This window comes from Mobula hypostoma, chromosome 4, assembly GCF_963921235.1.
Source record: "Mobula hypostoma chromosome 4, sMobHyp1.1, whole genome shotgun sequence".
NCBI lineage: Eukaryota > Metazoa > Chordata > Chondrichthyes > Myliobatiformes > Myliobatidae > Mobula > Mobula hypostoma.
The window spans coordinates 95,003,768-95,024,890 of record NC_086100.1 but is presented as its reverse complement, the minus strand read 5'-3'; the positions used below and the strand labels follow the sequence as shown (position 1 = coordinate 95,024,890).

Here is a 21,123-nt window from a genome sequence, read left to right as displayed (position 1 = left end):
AGGATAGTCAGTGGATGTTGTGTACTTGGATTTCCAGAACTCCTTCGACACGGTGCCACACATGATGCTACTAAACAAGATAAGAGTCCATGGTATTACGGGAAAGATACTGACATGGATTGAAGATTGGCTGACTGGCAGGAGACAAAGAGAGAGAATAAAGGGGTCCTGCGCTGTTTGGCTGCCCGTGTTCCGCGGGTGTTGGAGTTGCGATCACTTATTTATTTATTTGGAGATTAAGTGCAGAATAAGCCCTTCGAGCTACACTGCCAGCAACCCACTGATTTAACCCTAGTCTAATCGTGAGACAATTTACAATTAACTTATTAACTGGTATGTCTTTGGACTGCGGGAGGAAACCAGAGCACCTAACCGCTACACTACCATGGCACCTTTTCACTTTTCACATTACTGTATATGTGTAATGCCCTGGTTAAAAACATGTTTTATTTTATTTCTACTATTATGCTGTTAAGTATTTTCTTTTCTGTAAAACACAATGTGTACTGTTAATTAAGTTTTACAGTCCAGTATTTTGGTTTCTGCTCAGATTTTTTTTAAGCCTGTCGTTCCAGACATTCAGCCATTCTTGTCTGGCACGTGGTGTCAGGATTAACCGGGTCACGTTATGAATGTTCCTGACTCGACCCTTGTATTTTTTACGAGGCCGAGTGGCTAGCTCGACACTCAACCCAGCATGGATGGAAAGCGTGCTCGGGGGTGGCCCGAGCTGGAGTCGAATTCGGGAACCTTTGCTCCGGAGTCCAGCGCTGATCTCACTGTGCCACGACCCGGCCTCTGCTAAGATAAGGAGTCATTTACTCAGCTATAAGAATGTTGTGTCAGCCATTCGGGTTTTGTCTTAATAACATTGTCCAGTGGGATGCCCTGGAACATTCAAGAGAACTTGGCGGCATCAGATTTCAAAGAGCCAGCGGGTTGGTTTTGGGACTTTTGTTGGCAGGTGTTGGAAGAAGGAGGAGGTGCGGAGAAGAACAGAAGGGAAGAGGCTCACAGAATCCCGGCCGAGGGAGGGACACTGTTGTAAGAAGTGCTTTGTGCAAACAAATGGTTCCAGAGAGGAAGTGCTAATACTCCTGAGTTAGCCAGTCTGTTCGAAATGGTCTTCGAGGGAAGTTCGAACTGTGGCTGGTGTCTTTCACACAGAACATGGGTCCAGCACCATGTAACTAAAGTGAAACACCCGACAATCCAGAAATGAGCTCCAACGTCTAGGTGCACATGTAGACTGGTTTAATTGTAGTGGTTCCTTTTTTTCTGCTACTGTTTGTTAAAGTTGAAGTATCTGTACATATACTTCCACTTTAAGTTTATGCTGGTGTAAGTTCTGTTATTTTCTAGTCATAGTCATAGTCATATTTTACTTTATTGATCCCGGGGGAAATTGGTTTTCATTACAGTTGCACCATAAATAATTAAATAGTAATAAAACCATAAATAGTAATGTGTAAATTATGCCAGGAAATAAGTCCAGGACCAGCCTATTGGCTCAGGGTGTCTGACCCTCCAGTGGAGGAGTTGTAAAGTTTGATGGCCACAGGCAGGAATGACACACTCTGTGTTGCATCTCGGTGGAATGAGTCTCTGGCTGAATGTACTCCTGTGCCCAACCAGTACATTATGTAGTGGATGGGAGACATTGTCCAAGATGACATGCAACTTGGACAGCAGCCTCTTTTCAGACACCACCGTCACAGGGTCCAGTTCCAACCCAACAACATCACTGGCCTTCCTGATGAATTACAACTTTGCATGGGGCAGTATTTACACAGCATTTACCATAGTTTCTGTTCCCTCAATGGAGCATTCCAACTTTCCTGTCTGGTTGAACCTGAATCATACCGACCTAGACGTGTGCTGCTTATTGATTATGGCCGTCTCACTATTACCCACGCAATACTGAGTCACATGGCTGTTAGCCAGAGCTAGCTAATGAACCTGGTTTATTATGAGCCATGGTGAGAGGGTTACATATGTCAAAGATTTGGATGATGGAATTAATGGCTTTGTGGCCAAGTTTGTGATCAATACAAAGATAGTTAGACGTGCAGTTAGTATTGCAGTGGTGGGACCCGCGTCCAGGGCTCATGACCAGCTGCTTTTCGAATTCCCAAGGAACTGACCGAGAAGACAAGCGCGCCTTCGGGGTTCTGAGGTTTTGCAGCCCCGTGGACTCTCGCGGGAGAAAAATGGAACCTCAGGAGCAGTGGATCAGCTGCCGGAGGCTCTGTACTTGGTGAATTGCGGTCTCTCTTTTATCTCTGTCCGTGGTGGGAGGAGTTTGTTGCCAATTCTTGGGTCAAAGAACTCAGACAAAAACTGCCGTGACAGACTTTTAACACCGTAAATCAGCGAATTGTTTTGCTGTACGATTCAGAGTGCTGAACACAGGTGGATGAAAACTGCATAAACCATAAAGCTGTTATAAACACGAGATTCTGTGGATGCTGGAAATCCAGAGCAACAAAAAAACAATGCTGGAGAAACTCAGCAGGTTAGGCAGCATCTATGGAAATGAATAAACAGTTGTTGTTTCGGACTGAGACCCTTCTTCAGGACTTTAGCTAGAAGGTGATAGGTGGGCGGGAAAGGTCAAGGGCTGAGAAGAAGGAATCTGATAGGAGAGGAGAGTGGACCATGGAAGAAAGGGAAGAAGGAGGGAACCCAGGGGCAGGTGATAGGCAGGCGAGGAGAAGAAGTAAGAGGCCAGAGTGGGGAATAGAAGAACAGGAGAAAAACATTTTACTGGAAGGAGAAATTGATGTTCATGCTATAAGTTTAGAGGCTACATACCTAATCAGAATCTGAGGTGTGGCCTCATTGTGGCAAAAGAGGAGGCTATGAGCTGGCATGTCAGAATGGGAATGGGGATAGGGATTAAAATGGCTGACAGGTCAGAATGGGAATGGGGATAGGGATTAAAATGGTTGACATGTCAGAATGGGAATGGGGATAGGGATTAAAATGGCTGACATGTCAGAATGGGAATAGGGATAGGGATTAAAATGGTTGACATGTCAGAATGGGAATGGGGATAGGGATTAAAATGGCTGACATGTCAGAATGGGGATAGGGATTCAAATAGCTGACAGGTCAGAATGGGAATGGGGACAGGGATTAAAATGGCTGACATGTCAGAATGGGGATAGGGATTAAAATGGCTGACAGGTCAGAATGGGAATGGGGACAGGGATTAAAATGGCTCACATGTCAAAATGGGGATAGGGATTAAAATGGTTGACAGGTCAGAATGGGAATGGGAACAGGGATTAAAATGGTTGACATGTCAGAATGGGGATAGGGATTAAAATGGCTGACAGGTCAGAATGGGAACGGGGACCGGGATTAAAATGGCTGACATGTCAGAATGGGAATGGGGATAGGTATTAAAATGGCTGACATGTCAGAATAGGAATGGGGACAGGGATTAAAATGGCTGACAGGTCAGAATGGGAATGGGGACAGGGATTAAAATGGTTGGCTACCAGGAAATTTCACTTTTGGCAGATGGAGTGGAGGTGCTTGACGATCTCACCAATTTAGAGGCTGCATTGGGAGTACCAGATGTAATAGATGACCCCCAACAGATAAAGTGTTGCCTCGCCTGGAAGAACTGTTTGTGGTCCTGAATGGAGGTGAGGAAAGAGCTGTTGGCTTCCTTTCAGCAGGGGCAAACAATCCCTGGATAACAGCTGTAGTACTGAATTACTAGAGTAATCTGAATACAATTGATTGGATCAACACAATAATGAGCTAGATTTATTGAGATGATTAGTTAGCTAAATTACCTCGATCTACAGAGTTGCTTTACAATAACTGGGGCGCATAGTGTAGTGGTTATGGTGCTATGGAAAATAACGTGCACAAATTCTCCCTTGGTCCTTTGGATTTATGGCACTGTGCATTGTCTCTTGCTGAAGTTTGATTGAACTTTTGAAAGTGGAGGTAGAATACATGGAACCACCAATGAATTCTGTATTTAACATGTCACCAGTGACGCACTCCCAGCCATGGCAGTTGGATTACTTGGTATCTATTGCTCAGTTATTTTAAGTCTGTAATATTGTTGCGTAAACCCATCTGATTCACTAATGCCCTCCAGGAGGCAAATTCTTCCGCCCACATTTGCTCTGGCTGAAATGAGACTATAGTTCCTACCCACCTAGACAGACAGGTACAAGTGGTCGAGTATGCCTTGCATCTCTACCAAACCACTCCTCCTAGCTCAGGAACTAAAGGCAACATCATCTCATCCAAGAGATCAAAATAGACACAGGGCTATTTCAAAACATTTTATGAAAATATTGTCACAGAGCTGGGAATCAGTTGAGTTCGCAAGTGAAATCATCGCAGCTGAGTGTCTGGGAATGAAATTCTGCACAAGGCAAAGTGTACAGTTATGGCAATCAGGTGTAGTCAAGGCCAGTGCTGTCCTTGGGAGTGATGGACTGTGACTACCAGGTGTTCGATGATTGGCAGGTCATGTGGTCGATGCCGAGGATCAAGGCAGGGTGGTCAAATTGGAAGACTGGAAGTCAGGGTCCATTGGTCAGAGCTCCAGGTCTGTGAATCTCTGCATGTCTGCTGCTGTAGTCGAAGGTTCAATGTCTGAGTGTCAGATTCTGAATCCAAATCTTAGTCCAAGTCTAAGTCTAAGCTTGTTTTGCTGTTGTTGCTTTGTCGCTTGTTATGTACTGTTTCGTTGTGATCTTTGTTGTTCTGCCGAGCATTGTCAGCATGCTGTGTTGGCACCGGAATGTGTGACAACACTTGTGAGCTTCCCCCAGCACACCCTTGGGTGTGTGTTTGTTGCTCAGATGATGCATTTTACTGTATGTTTCAATGTACACATGATAAATAAACTTGAATCTTGAACATAGAACTACAACCCACTTTGTCTGTGCAGACCAAACTAAATGAATCTCATCTGCCTGTATATGATACATGTCCCTCCATTCCTATGTTTGTCGAAATGTCTCTTAAATATCATTATCATGTCACTGTCCACCATGCCCAGCAACACTCTCCAGGCATTTACCACTCTCAGAGTAAAACGAAGGCTTGCTCCACATACCTTCCTTAAGCGTTGCTCCTCAAACCTTAAAGACAAGGCTTCTTGTATTTCACATTTCTACCCTGGGAATCAGACAACCCTTCTTGTGCCTCTCATGATTTCATGAAGTTCTATCAGGTTGTCCCTCGACCTCCAAAACCCTCCTGCAATGGGTGATCAGACTGCACACAATACTCCAAAAGTGGCCTAACCAAAGGTTTACGCAATTATAAAGTGACTTACTGACTGCTATATTCAATGCCCCAAGCAAACCATATACCCTCTTTACCACTCTATCATTTTAGTTGCCACTTTAGGAGCTGTGGGCTTGGTCCCAAAGTTGCTCTGCCCAATGTGGACCTTGACAGATTTTTCAGTCCCTGTCACCTTGTAAATGGCAGGTGCTGATAGGGCAAATTGTGAACTGGGGACCTTGCTGAGTCAACAGGAACTTTGCCCATTTTCCACCTTCAGTTGTTTCTTATGGAGCCACAGATTTGCTGGAACAGTTGTTTCTTCAATACAATATTTTAACAATATAGTACTGGCCTAATGACATTTTGTTTCAAGTTGCAGGGACAATCTTAATAATTATCCCCTGCAATTTAAATCACACTAACATCCAAAATGCACCCAGTGTTGCTCAGCACTTAAGGGGTACAGTGAGAGGACTTTTCAATAAATCTTATACTTTCTTGATCAAGATTGAAGTCAGTGGATGGATAGAGGTGTGTCTATTTTATGTGAGATGTATCAGTAAAAGGGTGATGAATGTAGAACATGGGTCAGTGCATGTAACCATGATGTTGTGGCCATTACGAAGACTTAGCTGTCACAAGGGCAAGAATGGCTATTGAATGTTCTGGGGTTTAGATGTTTCAAATGGGACATGGGGGGGGTAAAAGAGGTGAGGGTGTGGCTTTGCTAATCAGAGATAGTATCACAGCTGCAGAAGGGAAGGAAGTTGTAGAAGATTTGTCTACTGAGTCAGTATGGGTGGAGGACACACAGTCACTCTATTGGGAGTAATCCATAGACATTGAAAGAGGTAAGAGCAGATGGTATGGAGAAGTATTTAATTGAGGGAGGGTGAATTATAATGTTATTTGGCATGAAGTTGGGAGCGCAAATTGGGAACAAATGTAATCAGGGAAATGTACAACAGAAATGTGGAGGTTGTTTAGGGGGTACTTGCTGGTGGTTCTGGATAGGTTTGTCCCATTGAGGTAGGGAAAGGATGGTCGGGTGAAGGAACTGTAGTTGGAAAGAGATGTGGCACATCTAACTCAGAGGAGAAAAGAAGCATACTTAAGTTTTAGGAAGCAAGGATGAGGCAGGACTCTGGGGAGTTACAAGGTAGCCAAAAAGGAACTTAAGATTGGACTTAGGAGAGCTAGAAGGGGGCATGAGAACGCCTTGGTGAGTAGGATCAAGGAAAATCCTAAGGCGTTCTACACATATGTGAAGAACAGGAGAATGACTAGAGTGAGGGTAGGATCATTCAGGGAGAAGAGGAAACATGTGCCTGGAGTTGAAGAATGGAGGAGAGGTCTTTAATGAATACTTTGCTTCAGTATTCATTAGTGAGAGAGATCTTAATTTTAAAGACAGTGTAGAATAGGTTGATATGCTAGAACATGTTGATGTTAAGAGACTTTAACAATTTTGAAGACAGTGTAAGTAGGCTGATATGCCAGAACACATCCATGTTAAGGAGGAGAATGTGCTGGAACCTCTGAAAAACATTAGGATGGATAAGTCCCCAGTACTGGACAGGATATGCCCTAGTATTACTACAGGAAGCAAGGAAAGAGATTACTACTCTTTGGTGTTGATCCTTATAACTCCAGTGGCACTTGATAAGGTTCCCCATGGTAGGCTCATTCATAAAGTCAGGATGCATGGGATCCAGGGAAACTTGGCTATGTAAGTTCAGAATTGGCTTGCCTGTACAACACAGAGGGTTGCTGTAGATGGGGCCTTTGCTGTCTGGAGGTTGGTGTTCCACAAGGATCAGTTCTGGGACCCCTGTTCTTTGTGATTTTTATAAATGTCCTGGATGCGGAAGTGGAAGGATGAGTTAGTAAATTTGCAGATGACACAAAGGCTGGTGGTGTTGTGGATAGCATAGAAGATTGTCGAGGGTTAGAATGGAACATTGATACGATGCAAAGCTGGGTTGAGAAGCGGCAGATGGAGTTCAACCTTGAAAAGTGTGATGTGAATCACTTTGGAGGGTCAAATTTGAAGCTGGAACACAGAGTTAATGGCATGATTCTTGGTCAGTAGAGGGACAGAGTGATCTTGATGTCCACATCCATAGATCCCTTGAAGTTGCTCTGCAAGTTTATAGGAAGGATGTGGAGCATTGGAAAGGGTACAGAGGAGATTTAACAGGATGCTGCCTGGTTTAGAGAGTATGCATTATGATCAGAGATTAAGGGAGCTAGGGCTTTACTCTTTGGAGAGAAGGAGGATGAGAGGAGACATGATAGAGGTGTACAAGATAATAAGAGGAATAGATAGAGTGGATAGCCAGTGCCTCTTCCCCAGAGCACCACTGCTCAATACAAGAGGACATGCTTTTAAGGTAAGGGGTGGGAAGTTCAAGGGGGATATTAGAGGTAGGTTTTTTACTCAGAGAGTGGTTGGTGCGTGGAATGCACTGCCTGAGTCAGTGGTGGAGGCAGATACACTAGTGAAGTTTAAAAGACTACTAGACACGTATATGGAGGAATTTAAGGTGGGGGCTTATATGGGAGGCAGGGTTTGAGGGTCGGCACAACATTGTGGGCCGAAGGGCCTGTACTGTGCTGTACTATTCTATGTTCAATGATTGCTAAGAAGGCATACCTTTTATTGAGTTCAAGAGCTGCAATGTAGTGTTGCAGCTCTATAAAACCCTGGTGAGAGCACACTTAGAATATTGTGTTCAATTATGGTCACATCAATATAGGAAGGAATCTGAGTGCTAAATACACTGAGATTGCATCTGCTGTACACCTAGTGTGGTGATAGGAAAATTGCAGTAGGACCAGGTCCTTGCCTAGGCAGGAGTTGATTCCGGCTATGACCAACCTCTCAAAGCACTTCATCAGAGTAGATGAGAGTGCACTAGGAGATAGTAACTGAAGCAGCTTATTTTGCTCTTCTCTGGCACTGGTATTGTCATCGCTCTTTAGAAATAGGTGGAAACAACTGTATGTAGCGGTGAGGTCCTTGAACATTCCCACCAGTTGGTTGGCACAGGTTTTCAATGTCTTACCAGGTACACCACTGGAGCCTGACGCCTTGCAAGGGTTCACTGGTTATTCTGCTTTCGGGTGCATTCCAAGCACATCTTATTAATTTTTGTATGAAAGAAGGTGAAATATCATTATTACCACATTGAAAAGCCAAACCAACAAAAATAGAAAGAGGTCTGTGGGATCTGTTTTCAGGGGTTCAAAGTTCATAAGAAGTTCAAAGTAAATTTTATTATCAAAATACATATTTGTCACCATATAAAACCCTGAGATTCATTTTCTTGTGGGCATACTGAATAAATCTACAGAATAGTAACTATAACAGGATCAATGAAAAATCAACCAGAGTTAAAGATAATGAACTGCGTAAATGCAAATATAAGTAAACAGCAATAAATAACAACATGAGATGAAGAGTTCTTGAAAATTAGTTTGTTGGTTGTGGGAAACATTTCAATGATGGGGCTAGTGAAGATGAGCGTAATTAGCCTCTTTTGTTCAAGAACCTAATGGTTGAGGGGTAGTAACTCTTCCTGAACATGGTGGTGCAAGTCCTGAGGCTCTTGTACCTTCTACCCGATGACAGCAGCAAGAAGAGAGCGTGACCTGGGTGGTGGGGCTCCCTGACCCAGGATTAGCGGAGGATGAGGATGTAAACCTATTCCTGCAGCTGTAAAGGAAACTATTGCCAACGTGCACCACAGAGCCACTCCTCTACCAGAACCAGACTGTTATAGCTTCAGTTTTCTCCTCCAATTTCCTTCATAGACTCTTCAATATTAATTAAGGTGGTATCTTAGAGTACCACCTAATAAGGATCGACTGTTGCTCAGGGAGGGGTCAAATAAGAGTTGACACGGGTTTTCCATTACTTGCCTCGCAGTTATCGGCCTATCCTTTCAGGTTTCTTTCTACTTTTCCTCGTCATATCTTGACATTAGAGCCTTTGGCAAAAGCTGCCAATATCTTTAAATTACTCGTCTTTCTCCAGAGGCTTTTAATTTAGGGTTTTCACAATGATTAGTGTGATTTCAACAATCATCCAGATCCACAATATCTGGGCAAGTATTTGAATACTGCCAGACCATTACGACCATCCTCGTTGAACTGCCATCAGTTCATAATCATGGTTTTTCACTAGTATATAGTAAATGATCCAAACATTGTCCATTTTTAAAATTGCATTTCTCTTATTTCAATTTCTAGGCTAGAAAAGACAATAGAGGAACTGACACTTCAGTATCAGAAATTGGATCAGGGTGCAAAGATTCTCATGCAGTCCTTTGACCCGCACTGTGCAAACATTGCAGAACAAACTGGACAGGATGAGATGTGGTCAATGCTGCTGGAGGAGAGGTGAGAATAAGTATTAGTGAAAGCTCGTAAGGACCTTGTGATCCTGGAGATTGGGAGATTTGGGGAGGAGTTCTGGATTTTGTTTTTTTTAATTAAATTGGCCAATGGATATCAGAACATTAGGGAAAAGAAGTCATTTTATTCCTATGTTACAAGAATCACCCCTTGGGATAATGATCAGGGAAGCACAGGGAGAATCTGTAATCCCCAATGAGTGCCTTTATTGTCTCAACAGATGAACATGTGAACTTATACAACCAATTACCTGTGTGCACACCTACTAAGTTTTCTTGACCTTGCATGAACTGTCAAAGATCAGAAAACATAACACCAGTTAAAAAGGAGTTTCTGCTGCTGGCCACATGTTCCTCGTGGTCCCGTTTCAAATCTTCACGTGTCTGTGGGGTCTGCAATGGTGAACCTCCTACCGAGTCATCACTGTCTTCCATGTGAAAATCTTTACTCTTATGCTCATTTCTTACCATTCAAACATTGCATTCCAGTGTCATTGGCTGTAGGTCATGTGTCTGACCTTTAACACCTTTTCATTGGCTCAGCTCCAGGCCTGCACCCATTCCCAGCAGGTGACAATCAGTCGTTTATGGCTCTTCATTCTCAACTAGCAACCAGCTAGAAACACACAGGGCAAATACAGACCCCGACAGTCACAAACCAGCTTGTTATATCCAACCAAAGAACACCTCACAAATAACTTCTTGTTTGGAAATGATCCCTAGTTCAGCAGATTATCTGAGACATCATTGTGTCTCTTCATAAAATGGCAGCCTCCATCTCCCTCCTCATGGCAAGAACAAAGGCAATTGGTCTGTCTGCTTCTACCATCCTTGGTTCATTTGAATTCAGTGATTTGTACACTGTAGTTCTTTTTGGCCAAACCTTAAAACAAGAACAAAACAAAGACTTTTTGGTTCGATTCAACTGATTCCAAATGGGATTTTCAATCTAGCCAGAATCTAGATGCAATAAGTTTCACGATTAATGAATTCATGCATAATTCAAAATAAGACAACATATTAGAAACAGGAAGAGGTCAATAACTCTACTGGGTATTTTTTAAAGACCACCCAATAGTAACACGGTCATCGAGGAGCAGATAGGGGGACAGATTCTGCAATGGTGCAATAATAACATGGTTGTCATGATTGGAGATTTTACTTTCCCCAGTATTGATTGGCATCTCCCTAGAGCAAAGGGTTTAGATGGGGTGGAGTTTGTTAGGTGTGTTCAAGAAGGTTTCTTGACACAATATGTAGATAAGTCTGCAAGAGGAGAGGCTGTACTTGATCTGGTATTGGGAAATGAACCTGGTCAGGTGTCAGATCTCTCAGTGGGAGAGCATTTTGGAGATAGTGATCATAATTCTATCTCCTTTACCATAGCATTGGAGAGGGATAGGAGCAGACAAGTTAGAAAAGCATTTCTTTGGAGTAAGGGGAAATATGAAGCTATCAGGCAAGAACTTGGAAGAATAAATTGGGAGCAGATGTTCACAGGGAAATGTACAGCAGAACTGTGGCAAATGTTCAGGGAATATTCGCGTGGCGTTCTGCATAGTTACGTTCCAATGAGACAGGGAAAGAATGGTAGAGTACAGGAACCATGGTGTACAAAGGTAGATATAAATCTAGTCAAGAAGAAAAGCTTACGAAAGATTCAAAAAAAAGGTAATGATAAAGATCTAGAAAATTATAAGGCTAGCAGGAAGGAGCTTAATAATGAAATTAGGAGAGCCAGAAGGGGCCATGAGAAGGCCTTGGTGGACAGGATTAAGGAAAACCCCAGGGCATTCTACAAGTATGTCAAGAGCAAGAGGATAAGACATGAGAGAATAGGACCAATCAAGTGTGACAGTGGAAAAGTGTGTATGGAACTGGAGGAGGTAGCAGAGGTACTTAATGAATACTTTGTTTCAGTATTCACTACAGAAAAGGGGCTTGGCGAATGTAGGGATGACTCACAGCGGACTGAAAAGCTTGAGCATATAGATATTAAACAAGAGGATGTGCTGGAGCTCTTGGAAAGCATCAAGTTGGATAGGTCAGCAGGACTGGATGAGATATACCCCAGGGAGCAGGCAATAATCTTTGCATCATCAATGGGGATGGGAGAGGTTCAGGAGGATTGGAGGGTTACAGATGTTGTTCCCTTATTCAAGAGAGGGAGTAGAGATAGCCCAGGAAATCATAGACTAGTGAGTCTTACTTCAGTGGTTGGTAAATTGATGGAGAAGATCCTAAGAGGCAGGATTTATGAACATTTGGAGAGGCATAATATGATTAGGAATAGTCAGTATGGCTTTGTCAAAGACAGGTCATGCCTTACAAGCCTGATTGAATTTTTTGAGGATGTGACTAAACACATTGATGAAGGTAGAGCAATAGATGTAGTGTATATAGATTTCAGCAAGGCATTTGATAAGGTACCCCATGCCAGGCCTATTGAGAAAGTAAGGAGGCATGTGCTAGGCCCAGGACAGATAATCCAATATGTTAATGCACAGGAATTTAAAGCAGCCAACACTCTCCACTGCCAATTCTCCAATGTAGATGAGACAATTGTGAGACATTGGGACAATTGTGTTGAATGCCAACAGCAGCATGACGTGGGTACTTGTTGTCGAGATGGTGTAGAGCAGAATGAAGAACCATGGAAATCGCATCTGCTGTTAACATTTAGTGATGGGCAAAGTGAAGCAGATACAAGTCAGCTCTGAGGCAGGAGTTAATTTGCTCCATAACCAACCTCTTGAAGCACTTCATTACAGCTGGTGTAAGTGCAACTGGACAATAGTCATTGAGGCATATCCTCATGCTGTAATTGGACACCAGTATAATAGATGCCTTTTTGAAGTAGGTATCTCAGATTGCATAAGTCAGAGCTCATTTCCGTAAATACTCCAGCCAGTTGGTCCACAGAGATGTTTTGTATTTGGCCAGGTACGTTATCTGGATCAGCTGACTTTCTTGGGTTCACCCTCAGAGACTGAAGTTATAGAATCATCTGGAGATGTGAACGCTCATGTGGTGTGTCATGTCATACCCTATCACAATGTGTATGAAATGTACTGAGATCATCTGGATCATTGCCACATGCTTCCTGATCTCACCTTCTAGGAAATTATATTGTGGGGGCCCTGCCACAGCATCCATCTGAGATTCCAGTTTAATCTCAAATAAAAACAAATATCATGTAATTAGAAGTCTTGGTCCATGTGTTAAATTTGATCCTGGAAAATTGAAGATGTGAACTGATACTTTCAAACCAGTTCTTATGGCTCATTTAACAATGTTCATTACTAACATCCACCAATATACAGCTTAACCTGTTCTTTATATTGAATAGGTTCACACAACTGGAAATCAACCTGTTCTTCAGTTATGTTGTGGATATGCTTCAGTCTTTGCACTCTCGTGTATTGGAGAAGCAGCCAGAATCTTCCAGCGTTCTGCCCACTTTGTCTTCTATCTTGAAGAGGAAGGTTTGGGATAAGGAACTTGAGGCCACGTGGACAAGTGCGCTTTCAGAACTTGGTCTCACTGACTCTGATGAAAAGGCTCTGTGCACATTCTTTGTGACCTATTACAATGAGGCCAAGTATTACCCTCCTCTTGCAAGAAAGAAGTACAATCAGAACATCCAAGAGGTGTTAAAGAAAGTTGTGTCCAGCCATATTCTACACCACTGTCTCCTCCACATTGTGCAGTTGTTAGATAAAGAAAATGACACGGTGACAACTGGGAGTCATTAAGCCACCAAGACACCACATCTGCTTGCATCAGAGTGAGAAGCAAGGTCCACGTACAACTGGAAGCTACCCGACATGGGAATGGCATAATTGTTCACATTCTCATGCCTACACTTTACACTAATAAAGCCTGATCCTTTGCAAAACTGACAAACATGGAAAGTACAAAATAAGGAAAAGCAAAACTTCTGCTGGAATTTTAACAAGGATTGGAAAGCTAAATAAGTTACTTTGTTTGACATGTACAGTAGATTTGCTGAAAAGTTATCGCAGTTTAATGAATCAAGGTTTCTTTTCAAATGACGCAGTAAACCCTAGGAAATTAATCCCTCGTCATTGAAATCTCTGCAAGTTTCTTCTCTTGTTTCCTAACCTAGTTGTTCACTGTGACACAGTTGGTAGCATTCTTAAATTAGAAGGAAGTAGGATTTCCACTGGCTGTATGCCACTTATTCCCTTTTGACCAACCCCTTTTTCCATGATACCTTAGTTTTATGCAAGGTTTTCTACTTCCAAACTATTATCATGTTTAATATTCTGGGTATTGAATACACATCAATTATGTAAACATTTTAGACAACTTTTGGACTGCTCTTCTCTAATCTCTTTGAAACAGATGTCATCTTGCATACTTGCTCTGTAAGTGACTGTGTGGGAAACATTCACAAAGGTTTCCAGCCTTCCAAATATGATGGGATGTATTACGTGGAGTTGAAGCCCAGTAATAAACAAGCCTGACCAAAATATCAGAGACTTCCTATAGTTGTGGTTATCCACTGGGAGGGCTGATGGCATTTCTGTTAATGGTAGATCTAACAGTTCACACTTCTGAAGGTGCTGCGACAATACTTTGGTAAATCACAACACAACAATGTCTGCAACTGCTGGGAATCCAAAGCAATGCACACAGAGCTTTGGAGGAATCCAGCATCTACAGAAAAGAGTGAACTTTTGAGACCTGAAGAAGGGTCTCAGCCCAAAACGTTGACTGTTTTACTCTTTTCCATAGATTCTGCCTGACCTGCTGAGCTCCCCCAGTGTTCTGTGTGTATTGCAATACTTTGATGCAGTGTTGAGGAATTGGCTCAAGTCACTGGACTGGGATCTGAACCCATGCACTTGGTTCAAATGCCGAGCATAGGTACGAATTTAAATTAGTTCACTTTTGGAAGAGTATGCAGGAGTGTCACGGACCTTATGTGTTGAATATTGTGATGGTATTGGGTTTGCTGATCACCAAGTTCTAATTCAAATGAAGACCTTAAGCCCTATAAGATGTAAATAGCCAGAGTACCCTCACCAAAGGGAGGTTATACTGTAACTATTCGATCTTCAAAGACTAGTTCATTTTCCTGTTTATTCTCCTTGGCAATTTCAGCTGCCAATACCCACTATTTGAGCAACAGGACCCTCCCTCCCTGCCTAGGAGAACATATCTGCAACTATCAAAGCAGTTTAAAACACAGTTCATTTATTTTCAGTGATACACGGTTAAATCCAAACAACATTCTTTTTTTTGTAATTTATTTTTATTGAATTTCATCATCAAACAAACATTTCCATAAGATGTATTTCAGATACTGTACATATAATCATATTTGTCACAAATCTCCACATAATATTTATCTGAGGTTTACAGTTATAGAAAGGAGAGGAAAGAACAATCGAAAGAAGAAAACTATGTACAGAGTAGGGAGTGATCTTTTTTTTTACAACATATTCATTGACTTGTGAGAATAAAATCAGGCCTATGAGGTATTAAGTAGTTAAACTATTTTTTCCAGTATGAATAAAATTGTTCCAACTTATGATTAACAGATGCTGTTATCTTCTTCATTTTGTAACTGTCCATTGTAATTTCCATCCATACATTTAAAGTTGGGCTCTCCTGGTAAGGTCTTTTTACCAGCCACCAGCAGTACATTCATTAAATATTTATCTCTTTTCAACCATTCTTCAGGTACATACCCAAAATATATGGTCTTACTCTCCAAGGGTATTTCACTTTTAAAGATGTCTTGTAGGGCATTATGTACCCCACTCCAATAATCTTTGATAACGGGGCATTCCCAGAAAATATGATAATGGTTTGCATTTTGATTTCCAAGTAACATTCTTAAAACACATTTAAAACTCAAAGGATTTATATCTTATAAAAGACTTCCAAATTACAAATAATATCTAACGCAGGAAGGAATGTTTTGGAAACATGGAATGAAGCTAAAAAGACATACCCATGAATCACAGATAAACTATTCATCTGTTGCAGAAATCGAAGCCAGATGAATGGATTCTAGTTCACCCTGTGTTTCTTTCATGCTTCTCAATGTTCCTTGGTCTGTTCCTAATAAGCCTGAACTGCTCTCTTCACTTATAGTTTCCTTGCCACTTGGGTGACTTCACCCACGTTATATTCTTTCATATACCTTTTAACACAAATGGTTCAAAAGCTTCTTGGAGACACAGATCCCAGGTACCCACAATTAATGATGTGAAGCTAACTTCCTTGAGTACATAAACCTTATTAATACACCAGTTATTGATATACTAAATGATTATCTCCATCTGGTCTGCAAGCTTCCTCGAAATACGCAACTTTGCCAGTGTTGACTGTTTTGAAATAAGCCCCATTAAATAACCCATTGTTTTATACTACACCTCTTCAGCAATAAAACAGATGCATTGGCCAACATCTTGTGCTATAAACAGTGTTTGTTTGCAAAACTGTTGTTTCCAACTTTGAGCTGATTACTATTTTCTGTTTACATTACGAAATGAAAACAGACTCCTGTTTACAACCGGAAGCTAAGCAATGAATATTAGCTGGAAATTTAACTTACAAATGTTTGATCTTTAAAGTGGCAGCTGATGTGTTTAGAAAGCTAAGCTTGGCAAAAAAAAACCAGCCTAGGAAGCAAATATCCGTTACAATATATTGTATGTGAAATAATAACTTCCTATCTTTTCAGGTTCTTGCTGAAAGAGGGTTATACCACTGCTTGACCCGTTTGGTACATTTCTTTGAAATGTTACGATACACTTTAAAACTCTAAGCACTTTATTAAATCAAAGTCAGTAACTCAAAAGATATTTTAAGAATATTGAACATTTTAAAACTAAGAGCCCAATAAAAATCCATTCCAGAGTGATGTTTAACTGAGCATATCTCAACTAATCTCTCCCATGTAAAGCAAGGTGGGGGGGGAAGTGGCTGAGCCTCCTCCAACTTGGCTAAGAACTCATTCATCTGAAATCTAAGTATTGTGCACAAGACTCTACTCCCAGACTAAACTTCTTGAAGGGTACCCTGCAAGAGGTGCAGGCTCATTGGGCCTGAGGGGCCCATTACCATGCGATACCCAATTCTTACGTCAGAATGCTGTTCATTGACTTTAGTTCGGCATTCAATACTGTGATCCCCTCCAAGCTGATCGCCAAACTTCACCAGCTTGGTATCAGCTCATCCCTCTGCAATTGCACCTTGGACTTTCTGACTAATAGACGCCAATCAGTTGAGTTAGACAACCTCTCCTCCTCCACTCTCACCCTGAACACTGGTGTGCCTCAAGGCTGTGTGCTGCGCCCTCTTCTGTACTCCCTTTTCACCTATGACTGCATTCCTGTACTCAAGTTCGCAGACAACACCACGGTGGTTGGCCTGATCAGAGGGGATGACGAGACGGCCTACAGGGACGAGGTCCAGCACTTGGCCGTGTGATATGCCAACAACAACCTGGCCCTTAACACCCAGAAGACCAAGGAAATCATTGTGGACTTCAGGCATGCTAGGAGCCACACTCATGTCCCCATCTACATCAATGGAGCTGTAGTGGAGTGTGTATCAAGCTTCAAAATCCTTGGTGTCCACATTTCAGAGGATCTCACTTGGTCCCTGAACTCCTCCATCCCAATCAAAAAGGCGTGACAGTGCCTTTACTTCCTGCAGAGCATCCAGAAAGCTCACCTCTGTCTCAGGATACTGACGAACTTTTACCGCTGTACTATTGAGAGCATACTCACCAACTGCATCTCGGTGTGGTACGGCAATTGTCCCGTATGAGACCACAAAGCACTCCAGCGTGTGGTGAAAACTGTCCAGCGGATTATCGGCACCCAATTGCCCCCCATTAAGAACATGTACCATAAACGCTGCCTGGGCAGGACGGAAAGCATTATCAAGGATGCATCTCACCCTAACCATGGACTTTTTACTCTCCTCCCATCTGGTAGGTGCTACAGGAGCCTCCGCTCCCGCACCAGCAGGTACAGGAAGAGCTTCTTCCCTGAGGCTGTGACCCTGCTGAACCTCACATCACAGTGCTAAGCAGTGTTGCACCCATATTGTACTGTCTCAGTACTTTTATATTTGTGTGCTGTAGCACTTCCTTTTTATTTGCCGTTATTTTGTAAATAACACTATTCTTTGCATTTCTGGTTAGATGCCAACTGCATTTCATTGGCTTTGTATCTGTACTCAGCACAATGACAATAAAGTTGAATCTAATCTAATCTAATCTAATATCATTAAACCAAATTTTAAAAAACTGCCATTCAATGGCAAGATGTATGGGCAAATTTGAAAGTTACTGTCAGTTATGTGGGGCAAATCAGAGAATGCTGCCAGAATTATAGGCATTTCTGAGTCATTTCTGTCACATCTGAGTCAGTATTTATAAAGGGATTTCAAAATAATAAACTGCCATTGAAATGTACTTCATATTTTAAATTGTAAAATTTAACCTGTGCATTTTGTATCACTGTTGAATACCATAAGACCTTAATACGAGGATAAGCTGGAACAATGTGCACTGTAAATTAAAGTGAAGCACCTGTTCACTTCTGGTAGCTGTGCTATTAATTTATGGCCTGCCTCAATTTCTGAAAGCAGTTTTGACTAAATAAGCAGGACACCTTTTGTACGCCTTTTTCACCATTGCTGAAGCATGCAAAACTTATACTCATTCCACCCCTAAATACACAGGAACACCTGTGCTTCCAAGGCACATACAATTTTCTGGATGGGAATATGCGACCACTTAATCTAAGATGAAATATTATTTTTAGATGCTATCACATCAACAACATGTCATCTTCTTTTCTAAAGGCAACTGAAAACTATCTTGGGGATATTCCTGCCCCCAGGTCATGTGTTAACAGGTGCTAGCCAGCCTGTCCAGTATTTCAAGGGATGTTATGTTCACATCTCAGACTTCTACTTTTCATAGTGTTTTGCCCAGTTAAATTTCAGGAAAGCTTCGATTGGAAACTTTTTAAACTGAAATACTTCTGGAAAACCTGATAGCTCAAAGATAAATTCATCACATGAAAAGCTCTCCTGTGGAGAAACCGGTCTATAGGAGAGCAACATCCTTCAACAAGGACCCCCACCGTCCAGGCCATGCTCTTTCTGCTGCTGCCGTCAGGGAGGCGGTACAGTACAGGAACCCTAGGTCCCACACCACCAGGTTCAGGGAATTATTACCATTCAACCATCAGGCTTCTGAACCAGTGCGGTATTTTCACTCACCTCAGTACTGAACTGATTCCACGACCTATTGCACTCTGCAACCAGTGTTCTCTGTATTAAATATTTACTTATTTAGGTAAACACGAGGAATTCTGCAGATGCTGGAAATTCAAGCAACACACATCAGAGTTGCTGGTGTTATTTATTTAGGTGTTTTTGTTTGTAATTGTTCATTTTGCCTTCTTATGGACATTGCTTATCAATTTTTGTGAGTAGTTTGTAATTGATTCTATTTGTATTTCTTTGTTCTACAGTGACAATGATCACAGGACAGTATATGGTGACAGAGAGATAAATAGATCGACAGTTTATTGACCGCAAAGGAAATCACTGTGTCACAGTAGCATTACAAGTGCACAGATATTAGAGGAGAAGTAAGAAAAAGTAGAAAATAAGTTACCTCAAACAGTGTAACAGGTGAGGGTCATTACTTCCCCGGCTGTAGGTCGACTCATTATAGAGAGAACTCATAAAATGCTCTTTGAAGCAGCGCAATTGTCTATTACTAAAAGTGCTCCTCCATTCAGCCAAGGTGAAAAACATTGTCCAGAATTGCCAGGATTTTCGGTAGGGTCCTCTTTTATACGCACTTTGACAATAAATTTACTTTAAACTTTTGACTAAATGAAGTCAGCCACGAACCTACGAGTTCCCGACTCCAATGAGAGAGTTGGCAGCACTGCACAGTCGCCTTTCGAAAAGCAGAACGGGAAGGACGCAGCGGCACTGCGCAGTCGCGCAGAACGGGAAGGACGCAGCGGCACTGCGCAGTCGCGCAGCCGGGAAGGACGCTGCGGCACTGCGCAGCCGCACACGGTTTAAGCGGGCGAGTCGGTTAACTGAAGTCCTGCGCAGCCGCATTGCAAAGTTACTCCCGCAGGCGGGGTATTTCAAAGCTATGAGGTAGAGCTCTTGAGGAGAATCGTTTGGCGCTTGCGGTGAGGGGAAAAAAATCCCTTCGCTGTCTTAAATGGAACTAGGCGTAACAGCCGCGCGTTGAATCCCACATCGGAACTACATGGAAGCCCGATCGGTCACAATGAGACACAACAAACAGGGCTGCAGCGCTGAAACGGAGGCCCGGGGCCCGCCTCCAGTCCTCAGTCTGGCCGAGTGTATCTGCCCGGTATGCCAGGAGCTGCTGGACGAGCCGGTCACGCCGCCGTGCGGCCACTCGTTCTGCCGGAGCTGCTTTCAGCAGACGGTGGAGATCAGCAATCTCAACTGTCCAATGTGCCGTCGCCGCCTCTCCAACTGGGTGCGGGCCCAGGTCCGGCGCGGCGGCCTGGTCAACACTGAGCTGGAGCAGCGCATCCGCCAGCAGTTCCCGCGGGGCCACGTCCAGGAGCCGGCCGAAGGTGAGCGGCTGTCGAAAAATTAAAAGCAACGGCAATATGGGCGAAATAAATAAACTCCCTCCCCTTTCCCTCACTGTTTATTGTTTTAAAAAACTTAATACAGTACTAATAATTCAAGTCCTGTGCATCTGATAAAAGTGCAATTATTTTAGACCCGGTGACGTGCATGAGCCAAAATTTTTGAATGGTCTTTATCTGAGGTCCTATTCGAACTACTTTGTCTTTCCCTGTTCTGATGAAAGATCTCTTGCGTAAATTGTTGTTTTCCTTACAATATAACACAGCCTGCTGTACTTTATTTCATAACTGTACTGGTGACTGTTTTATATTGTAACTTGCCATTTACGTGAAACACAATAGCGCTTTGTGTTCTATATTTGGGTTAGTATGTGCCAAGTTGTCCTCGTATTTTCGTCTTTCTCATGAATTTTCCCACTATACCCCCGTTATGCCCTCTACTTTATCTGCAATGCAGATTCTCTGAAACTGCAGCAACATATTTTGTTGTATGCATGGCAGTTTTTCCATTATATTTTTGTACATGTGACAATAACATTCCTATACTTACCACCTCATTTATCAGATTATTGCTCTGGTAGCATTTGTGTTCTACTTATCACCAACCAGCAACTTTCTCCACTTTTTACCCTCCCCTGGCTCCATCTGCTTTTTATTGCTGTCTCCATCTATCACCTACAAGAGAAAATCTGCAGATGGTGAAAATCAAAGTAACACACACAAAATGCTGGAGGAACTCAGCAGGCCAGGCAGCATCTATGGAAAAGAGTGAATTGTTG

General features: G+C 42.4%; 2 protein-coding genes across 2 annotated transcripts in view; both read left to right on the top strand.

The window, feature by feature from the left end:
• The window catches only part of LOC134345471 (single-pass membrane and coiled-coil domain-containing protein 1-like), a 42,191-nt gene extending 24,641 nt beyond the window's left edge, over window positions 1-17,550 (top strand). Inside the window, exons 2-3 of the mRNA XM_063046176.1 lie at window positions 9,526-9,675; window positions 13,039-17,550. Of these exons, the coding sequence (XP_062902246.1) occupies window positions 9,526-9,675; window positions 13,039-13,444 (556 nt within the window). The 3' untranslated portion in view covers window positions 13,445-17,550. The remainder of the gene's footprint in view (window positions 1-9,525; window positions 9,676-13,038) is intronic.
• A 2,283-nt stretch (window positions 17,551-19,833) lies between these two features.
• Window positions 19,834-21,123, top strand: part of rnf168 (ring finger protein 168) — a 31,499-nt gene continuing 30,209 nt past the window's right edge. Inside the window, exon 1 of the mRNA XM_063046175.1 lies at window positions 19,834-20,326. Within this exon, the coding sequence (XP_062902245.1) occupies window positions 19,987-20,326 (340 nt within the window). The 5' untranslated portion in view covers window positions 19,834-19,986. The remainder of the gene's footprint in view (window positions 20,327-21,123) is intronic.